This window comes from Macrosteles quadrilineatus, unplaced genomic scaffold (assembly GCF_028750875.1).
Source record: "Macrosteles quadrilineatus isolate MER2022 unplaced genomic scaffold, UCM_ALF_1.0 Scaffold_15__1_contigs__length_3749704, whole genome shotgun sequence".
Classification (NCBI taxonomy): Eukaryota; Metazoa; Arthropoda; class Insecta; order Hemiptera; family Cicadellidae; genus Macrosteles; species Macrosteles quadrilineatus.
Window position 1 is genome coordinate 2,555,816 of NW_026542608.1, and position 10,817 is coordinate 2,566,632.

Sequence of the window (10,817 nt, forward strand, 5' to 3'; positions counted from 1 at the left end):
TCTAAATAATAAACTAAGAAAATATATCTATGCTTTTAACCAGTTACAGCAGATTTTGGAGTTTGAAGAAATCAGAATTGCATATTTTGCTTACGTGCAGTCCCTACTTGACGGAGGAATAATAGCCTGGGGTTGTGCGTATGGTTATATTTTAAAGCCATTAATTATCACCCAAAAAGCGATAATAAAAGCAGCCTTAGGCAGGAGTCGGCGCTACCCTTCGGATGCTCTCTTCAATGAAATGAACGTTCTTGACATCAGACAATTATTTATTCGAACCATGACTATTTACATATTCAAACACTCGAATGACATTTTTGAAAGAGTAACACACGAATACAGAACCAGACATGCACTAGGTGGAGGAATTTATTTACCGAGACTAAATAGAACCTACTCTACAACAAATTGCTACTATGTTGCTCACACTATCTACAACAATCTGCCCTACAACTTACGCGAAAACTATTTTGGACCACTGGTCAAATACAAAAAACAAATTACCCTATGGCTACAAAGCATTGGGAGATCAACTGCTCAAAATTTACTGATCTCAACCTACAGACAATGAACAACCTACAGGCAACAAATTTACACTCACATCAGCTGATAGAGTGAAAGAACGATTGTATGCAAGCACGTATGTGAGCGGTTCCCGATTCTGCGCCACAGGGACAGAGCATTGACGGCCCTAGGGCTACCAGCCGCCTGTTGGTGTCGGAGTGAGTGCAGCAGTGTGAGTGTGCGTGTGCGCGTGTGTGTGTGTGTGTGTGTGGGTGTGTGCGAGCGCGTGTTGGGTGTGCTTGGGAAGTACAGTAGCAGGTTATCTTTTGGGGGTAGGGTAGGGGGGAGGTGGGGGGCACCATTCGCTCAGTCCTCCAGCGCAACTTTCAACTTTCAACTTTTAACTTGTTCAAATTTCCTTTTTTTCATAATTTAAAAAAAAATCTCTAATAATATAACGACTCTCTCCCACTCACAGGATTAAATTATCCTTTGTGGGGGACAATTTCGCTTGATTTTAAAAAGCTTTTATAGAAAATTAAATATAACCTAGAAAAATAAATAATATTGTAAATATTTTTGTACAGGGATCATAATATTTATTATGTTATGTCTGTTTTTTGCGAAATAAATGATATTTTGATTTGATTTGATTTGATTTGTTAAAATAATTTTTATTAGCATAAATAATAAGTTTATAGACGTTAACGACCTGACAGACAATAAACATAACAACTTAGCTCAATCGATATTATTTGGCGAATAAATGGAAAATGAAATCCGGACAAACACTGCATAGTCCACTCTATCCATCTGTCATGGCGACACTGATGGCTCTGGCGGGACTATAGGAGCGCTAGCGGTGATTATGGCAGCAAATTTAAATTGCCATCAATACTTGGCATTTTACCGGGGGACTTAGGTTTACATGCTAAAATTTTGTTTTAAAATGATAATTTAACTGTAAAACACTTAATAGGGCCACTTAATTAAGACACAGAATAATGTTTGTACAACATAAAAGTTTATTTATTTTTATTTTTTAAATTTAATAAACTGCTTCAAGTTTCTCTATGACGTCTTGGGGACAGTTAGGGACCTGACAAAAACGGCTTTCAAATATTGTTTAAATATTAATATATGATAAATCCTTTTATAAAATGTATTAATTATATTATTTATACATGAAACAATTAAATAAAAATAAGTTTTGGGTTTTTTTATTTATAGATTTTTTTGCTGGGACATAAATTCTCTCTCAATTTGATATTCACCCATACATCCAATTAAATTAGTTTGTATGCCACCCCTTTTATAAAACATAATAATAAACCCATAACTAAGTTATAATAACTTATCACCAATGAAAGTACAAACGCAAACGTATGAACATCAAGAACGTAAACAATCACATCACATCTGTTGCACCATATATTGCCAACAGTAAGTTTACAAATGAAATTAAATCATCCCCTTGTCAATGTCTAATATTAAGTTACAGAGAGAATAAGAAAACGATTATATAGTAAAACTGTAGACTTTTAACAAATAAAACATAACAGCAGTTACATAATACCTACATTGGTTTTACCATTAACTACGTGGTTTTGTGGAGCAGAAAAGTTTTTATTTCAGTGGATAGTGATTGAATTGTGGTGTAAGTTCTCTGTTATGGTATGGCTCGCAGTAGTGAAATAGATTGTTGGCTGCTGTCGGGATTTGTTGACGATGTAGAGAGTGATGAATATGATATAGATTTTGCACAGTTACAAGGTGATAATCCCGAAGGTGAAAATCCAGAAAGTGACGATGATTTAGCGATAGTTAGGCCTACACCTAATGTTCGTGTTAGTGAGTTTGGTGGTGGTGAGCCTAGGCCTAACCCTACGCCTTCACCAACGTCTCTTCCACCTAGGCCTATGTCACCCCCCCCCCAACCAATGGAATTGGACAATGTTGAAATGACAATTGAGGATGTAGTGGCTGGGGCAGGAGGTGACAATCCTCTCCCTGCTAGACGTAGGCCTACTGAAAATGTACCACAAATGATTAGGGAATCCGTTGAGATTTATGTACCTCAAAAGGAAAATTTTATTGGTATGGGTGAGGCAGGTCCCAAAATAAATTATGAAAATGAATTACATATTTTAAAATATTTCTTTGATGACACAATCATGGACCTTATTGTCCATGCGGAGCAGCAGCATAGGAAGCAGGGAATGATATTCCATCAGTTTTCTCGTACATAGAAGTGGGTCCCTATTACCAAAAATGAACTGTATGTTTATTTTGGCCTAGAGATGCTTATGGGTATTGACCAAAGGCCTAGTCTTAGAGCATACTATTCAAAAAATGGTTTGTTACGTACTGATGTGTATCCAAGTACAATGCCGTTGGAGCGGTTTCAGCTCATTTCCAAGTACTTGCATTTTTGCGATGAGACAAAACTCAGTGACAATGGACAGAAACGTTTGTTTAGAATTTTTTCTATCATTGATCATTTGAATAATAAGTTTCAGGCAGCATTTGGCCTTTCCCAGAATATTTCAATTGATGAATCGTTAACTTTGTGGAAAGGTCGCTTGGGGGTCAAACAGTATTTGCCGCTGAAGGCAGCTCAGTTTGGTATTAAGTCTTTTGAGATTTGTGAGTCATCTTCGGGGTATACCCGTTCATTTCTTATATACACAGGTAAAAGCATGGTTTTTGACAATCCTATTGTCCCACCAAAGTCAAACAAATCCACTGCAATTGTTTTATCTCTCATGGCGCCTCTTCTCGATAAGGGTTTTACGCTCTGGATGGATAATTGGAACAATTCACCGGAACTTTCAAAGTTATTGAAAAAAAGGAAAACTGACACTTGTGGCACCATGAAAAACTGACCAGGAAGTGTGTAGGCCTACCTGATGAAGTAAAAAGTCAAAAGTTGGATAAGGGTGAAATAGTTGTATTGCATAGCGAAGATGTCATGATCATGAAATGGCGCGATAAACGAGTTGTCTCTTTTATTTCAACCTTCCATTCCCATGAAATGGGAGTGAAAACTAGCAAGAGTGGTAGGCAAGAAATTAAGCCAGTTTTGGTACTTGACTATAATAAACAAATGGGAGGGGTTGACTTGAGGGATCAAATGCTACACAGTTATCAGCTTGAAAGAAAGAGGGGGCAGAAATGGTATATAAAAATTTTCAAAGGGCTGCTAAATGTTACTGTTTTGAATTCCTATATTATTTGGAAATGTACCAACCAAAAAAGTGAACATTTTGCCTTCAGATTAGAAATGGTAAAAATGTTAAATTTGAAACCTATGGATCCCAAGTGCAGAGAAATGTAAGTGGTAGACCATCGATCAAACCCAAACCAGCTCGGCAAACCGAAAGACATTTCCTTTACCTCATTCCACCTACTGCAAACAAAGTGAATGCTCAAAGAAGATGGTGTGTGTGTTCCAAGAGAGGAATTAGAAGGGACACTAGGTACTGGTGCCCAAAATGTGAAGCAGGACTATGTTTGGGAGAATGTTTAGAAGATTAACCACACAAAACTCAACTTTTAAGGTATGAAAAACTTGTATAACTGTCCTAGACTTTTAATGTATTATATATATTTTTTAAAGCCAGTAATTTGCTGTTTAATTTGGTGAAAGAATTGTTAAAATATAATTATAAATAACAAAGTTATAACTTATGCGTTTATAGTACGAATGTTCCGACCCTGCTGGAAAGCCAAACAAACCCACGCAGCAGGGTTGGTCTTTATTAAAAAAACTTGCACATTGAAGGGTTAAGTAAGTAGTCTAGGTTAGTAAGTTAACTAGGCCTAGATTTGGAGTGGACTTTATTTGGTAGGGCCTAATACTGAGCTTATAGGCCTAGGCCTACTACTTAAGTTATGTTATATTGAATTTTTTTTTCCTTAACCCTCCGAAGGTCACGCTTCTAAAAATAGACGCATAACACACTTTGTGTAGTGTCACGCGTCTATTTTTAGACGCACAAACATCGTTTACGCCGAAGGCTCTATGACTGACTGAATCGGATTGAACTGGATCGAGTTAGGTATCGTTCTTTCCGTAATATTCCAAGCTTTCTCCAGAGGTCTGTCTCAGCGCTGTATGTTCTCCGAGCCGATCGTAATTGTAGCAGACAGCTGACGTGCGTGTATTTGTAAACAGCTAGGTTACCCTCGGACCGATGACTGATGTGTTTTATTATGTTTATCATTGTTTTAGTGTTAAAAATCAAAAGTAGTGATATACGTGGTGCATTATAAGAAGATTTAAGTGGTTTTGAAGTGCTGGTTGATGATCCTGAAGAAGTAGGTAGTGATATTGATGTAAATTATCAGCCAGATTCCTAGATATGGTTAGGCTATGCATTCTTAGCTAAACGCTATGTACTGAAATCCGTTTTTCGCTCATAACTTATTTATTTGATAACTTACCTCGCTATATGATTATATATTTGTAATCCTCATTAAATTTAGAACAACGTGGCTATTTTCAAATATTTATAGGCCTATAATTTATACAATTTCATTGAGCGCGAACTTATTTTTTTTTTGAAAATTTTTGAAATTATATTTTTTTTACCTAAAAATTTTTTTTTTTAATGTTCCTTATGTTTTATATATAATATTGAAGCCCATGATTTTCCAAACAAAATGGTATATAGAACATTAGAATTAACATTGTTTTAAAAGCTTCTCAGATCCGTTTTAATAAAACCTTGCAAAGGGGCCAAAAATAGGTGGACATTAAGGCCTAAACTATGGACCTTTGGAGGGTTAAGAAAATAAGACTTTTAAGCCCTTTTGGCTGCACTTTACTTTAGGTCCTACACTCATTCGAATGAAAATATCGTTTGTTCGATTGTTTCATTCGATATATCGTTTGGTTAGTTAGGTTAGGTTAACCTTACCTAACTAACCAAACAATATAATGAAACAATCGATTAATCTATACCTATATCGATCAATATTTTAATTCGAATGAGTGTAGGACCTAAAGTAAAGTGCATCCGCACTTTTTACCTTTGGCACTATTGGGGGAAACGCCCAACTCTGAAACCAATCTGAAAATTGAGAAAAATGCTAGAATTCAGCGATTTTAGGAGCTTAAAAAAATATTTTATTAGGTCTACTTTAAGTTAATAGTATTTTTCTCGTCTGGCAATTTCAAACACTTTTTTCCTCTTTCACTTTTCAGCAAACGGGTAGACTTCCGTATCTGTTGGCACAAACAACCGAACAAAAATATCGATCGATATATCGATTATTCGACATATCGTTTGGTTAGTTAGGTAAGATTTACCTAACCTAACTAACCAAACAATATATCGAATGAAACAATCAAATAATCAAAATTTTAATTCGGTTGTTTGTGCCAACAGATACGGAAGTCTTCCCCGGCAAACACCAAAGTTTTAGGCCTAGGCCTAACTTATTTCACCCCAAAAAGCGCAATCGAAAATTACAAAAGCGTTAAAAACCACTAAATATTGGCACATTTGCCTGGTAATTGTGTCAATAACCTAATACTAATCTGACTTAACCTAACCTAACTTAGCTTAACCTAACCCTACCTCGTGTAGGCCTAACTATCGCTAAATCATCGTCACTTTCTGGATTTTCACCTTCGGGATTATCACCTTGTAACTGTGCAAAATCTATATCATATTCATCACTCTCTACATCGTCAACAAATTCCGACAGCAGCCAACGATCTATTTCACTACTGCGAGCCATACCATAACAGAGAACTTACACCACAATTCAATCACTATCCACTGAAATAAAAACTTTTCTGCTCAACAAAACCACTAGAAACTATAATAAAACATTAAAAGTAATATCTCAATCGGAATTCACTCAATAATAACAGAAAACATCTAATTACGTAAACAAACAAACAACGACGTAACCAAGACGACGCGAGTGAAATTTTTCTGCTCAAACGCCTGTAAACATTTGTCACCAAAGGCAACCAAAAGTTTCTAAAACCGGGTATTTTTGTAGTTTCATGTAGCCCATCTATCCCTCAACGTACTGCAATATCGATAGCGTCCAGATGTTTAAGCGGATTTCCCCGATAGGTAGCAGCATCGGACGGAACGTCTGAGAACGTACGCAATACGTCAAAACGCAGCAGCGGGCGAAAAAGTACTGACGTATCAAGTACGTCAAAACGTCTTGAAGGGCTAAGTAGCCTACTTACCTACCTAGGCTGCACTTTACTTTAGGTCCTACAGACAACCGAATGAAAATATCGATTGTTCGATTGTTTCATTCGATATATCGTTTGGTCCATATATCGATCGATATTTTCATTTGAATGAGTTTAGGACCTAAAGTAAAGTGCAGCCCCTACCTAGCCTATAAGTTAATTCAAATCATATAAAACATATGAAAGTATTTAGGCCAACCTAACGGGTACAGTTTCTTAAGTGGTAAGTGGGCTACACTAATGTCTATTGAAACTAACTTCGTATCAATTTGATTATTGCCTTAAATCTTCATTAGATTTTTTTCATTATCAGCAAGTTTGGTTAAATTAGTTATAGGTTAGGCTATGACAGTGTCATTTGATTTATAATTGATATAGGCCTACAGTAGAACCTCAACACAATAGTAAACATGGTGAATAAACAGTACTGTAAATTAAATACAGTATACAATAAAGAACTGCTGTACTGTATATAGAGTACAGCAATGAGGGGTTCGGATTAGTGGACGTTCGGATTATGGGGGTTCGGATTAAAGAAGTTCGACCTACTGTAGTTCAAAATCAAAAGCTTTATTTTCCAATAGACATTACAAATGCATGTGGAATGGTCAAAGAAGGTATTATGTTGGTAAACATTTGTCAAGGAAGAGTACAATAGATGTAGAGTACAAGGTCAAATCAAAAGATACAAAGAGAATATAAAATGCATGCAGATGAGGATAACTATAAGAGAAAAAAAGTACAATCATTACTCAATATGTAATGGTTTAGGAAGTTCTAAAAAATCGTTAAGTTTGTAGAATGGGTTCTTTACTAGCCACATATGAATTTTAGCTATAAAAACTTTGTAAGGAAGTGATAGCAATTTGTTAGGCATTTTATTTAGACATTTTAGGCCCAGAATTTTATGACTTTTCTTTGTTTTGCTCAGTCTAACATGGGGTATATCAAATTGATGCCTGTTTCTAGTTTGAAAATCATGAAAATCACTCCTTATGGCATGTCAGTCCATTTCCTTAAAACTAGTTAACATGATATTAAATATATATAAATTAATAACAGTTAAAATATTAAATTCAATAAAAATGGGGCGACAATGTTCCTCAGGATCAACCCTAGCCATTATGCGCAGGACCTTTTTTTGTTATATTAAGACATCGGAGACATGAGAACTATTACCCCAAAAAATTATACAGTAGGTACCATAGTTCATAGTTCAAATATTGATAAGGCCTAATCAATACAGTAGAACCTTGATAACAAGACTCTCAAGGGGATTATTAAATAAGACTTGTTATCAAGGTTGACTTCTTATCGAGGTTCCCAACGTGTGAGAAGGGCTAAAATATAATTCAAGGGGATTAGAAAATGACACTTGTTAAAAATGGTGACTTGTTATCGAGGGTCTTGTTATCAAGGTTCCACTGTAGGCCTATTTTCAATCAATATTACCTTAGGCTTAGCAAGTAAAGAAACTGTTTACTCACCTAACATATCAGAAACATACAGGCCTAGGCCTAGGCCTAACTTACAGCTAGGCCTAAACACCATCTCCGCCGTACTAAGTTAGGCTATAACTTTTGGTGACTTAGGCAGGTCAATTAACTGTGACTTAATTAGGTATGCCTAAGTAGCCTAGGCCTAATTAACCCTTATTTAATAGATTTACCTGTAACTAAATTGCTTGACTTCAATATGTTAACTGGAAACATCAGATACATTATTAAGTGTAGATGTGAGATTAATCCATGTCAAGCTTCGGCATGAGTTGAAATGACAAATAAAATAGGCTAGGTAACTTTGATTACTAGCCTACTACTGAACGTTATTTAACTTATTATGCCTAGTTCAAAACTTCAAAGTCTGAAGAGACGACTGACTTGATAGCGTACAATGATATTGGAGAAACCGTTAAGGTGCTATTATGATGAAATGTCCAAACTTTATCGTCCAAACTTGTTAGTTGCGAAATTCGAAGTCATATGAGATGATATAGAATCGTGATGGAATGAAAAAATGTAACTTGTAAACTTTGTAACTTGTGTAAAATAAAACAAATCCCGGTGACAGACAAATCTTTTAACAACTACCACACCACACCACCACCACAGCACAGACCACACCATATGATTATGTTTTCGTTTTGTTTGTTATAGCTTTTAGCAAGCATAAAGCAATAGCATTGACTGAGACTGACTAGCGACATAGATTAAACATACTCCCCTAAGGGAGTATGTTTAATCTATGCTAGCGACTAGCCTTAGCCTAGTGAGTCATGAGTGGCTAGGCTATTGAATATTGAATTTACTGAAGTTGAACTGGTTTTTTTTTAGTCAAGTCTTTGTTCGTTGAGTAAGTACAGCAATTTATTTATTTATTTGACGGTAACAACTAATAGCCTATGCTAATATGCTATAAAATTCTAACAAAACAATACGTATGAAAAATTTGATGGCTAACATCGGTATGGTGCGTTAACATCATGACATATTTTTACAATAAATAATAATAAATGTATGTATAGTGTTATAGTACATGCTTAACTACACAAAAGATAGATATTTGCTTAATGGCTACAATATGAAAATTTAACATAATGATGATTGCAATACAACAAGACAGACAAAATAATTGAGAATTGACTACAATGACATTAACACAGCCATAGTGATACATGCAATATAGTGTTGAACAAAACAAAATAGAAAAAACATTTGAGAAAGCAACTGACATTAACTAAATCACTGCAATCCACCAGTCCATTTAAAATCTTGTAAAGGAACAATAAATACACGATCCCTCGACGCTAGCTCGCCGTTTCATCGTTTTGGGAACCAGGGCCGTTACCCTGACACCCCGGGTCATTTGACCAACCCTGTTCGCCGTTCATCGTTTGGAAACCGCGGTCGCTACTCTGACACCCCGAGTCCCTTGACCGACCTTATTCGCCGTTTAGTCCTGCAGCTAGCTATACTTTAGTGTGCAAACTTGCGTATACTCAATATTCTTGCATAATGTTTTAGTTTGATGTCTAGGGAGTTTAAAAAACCTGGGTGTTTACCTCCTCCCCCCCACGTTTTCCGGCTATGACGTCATCAAAATGGCGGCCATTGATTTTTAAAAAGCGTATATTTCGCAAACTATTTGTCGGATCAGAATGAACTTTTTTTATTTGAAAGATAAGTTTAAATGCTATCTGTTTTACATTTACACATTTGTTGTATGTTTAGTAATTATTTCGTAATTTTGCAAAAACCTGTATTTTTAATATTTTTGTGTTATTTTTGTTAGTAACGTTTTATTGATACAGTATATCAAAAACCACCAATGGCGAAAGTTGTAGAACATTTAAAAAGCTTTACAAAAATACCAAATTCGATATGTTTTACTCAAAATATTACGTCAGGAAACTAGATAAATCTCATAAAAACACCTATTTTGGCGCAAAAACGCCTATTAGTCTGGCATCTAGGGCAGTGCACAAGTCTTATATAGACAGTTTTACAATTCAATGTTGATGTATGTGTCTGAATAAGTGTTTTCAACTCGGGTGTCACTTCTGCACCCACTGTAGTTTCCGGTTATGACGTCATCAAAATGGCGGAAAGGGCTATATTAAAAATAACTATATTTTACATACCATGTATCGGATCGGAATGAACTTTTTTTTGTTTGAAAGATAAGTTTACATGCTATCTTTCATACATTTACACTTTTTTGTATGTTTAGTGCATTTTTGGTACTTTCCTGTTAAAGGGAACATTCATTATTATCGATGATTTTTTCTCGATATATCGATATTAACAATTGAAACATATCAGCTGGAGCTGACAAATACGATAAATATTGTTCAGTACAGTATCAACAAACGATAATGAAATGAAACTGTTATAAAAAATTACCTAACATAACTAACCCAACTTGCTGTGTAACATTTAAAAATTCCGTGTTTAAGTTGCCTTTTCTGTTATCAAACCCTAACGGAATTTTTAAATGGTACAGCAAGTTTGGTTGGTTATGTTAGGTTAGCTTAGAACAGTTTCATTTCTTATAATAGACTATTTTAGCCTAAACAAGATCAGTTGTC

The 10,817-nt window shown here is 35.4% G+C and overlaps 1 protein-coding gene across 1 annotated transcript in view; it reads right to left on the bottom strand.

The window, feature by feature from the left end:
* Positions 1 to 8,840, bottom strand: part of LOC129005055 (mitochondrial proton/calcium exchanger protein-like) — an 87,983-nt gene extending 79,143 nt beyond the window's left edge. Inside the window, exon 1 of the mRNA XM_054433833.1 lies at positions 8,400 to 8,840. Within this exon, the coding sequence (XP_054289808.1) occupies positions 8,400 to 8,451 (52 nt within the window). The 5' untranslated portion in view covers positions 8,452 to 8,840. The remainder of the gene's footprint in view (positions 1 to 8,399) is intronic.
* Between the last annotated feature and the right edge of the window lie 1,977 nt (positions 8,841 to 10,817).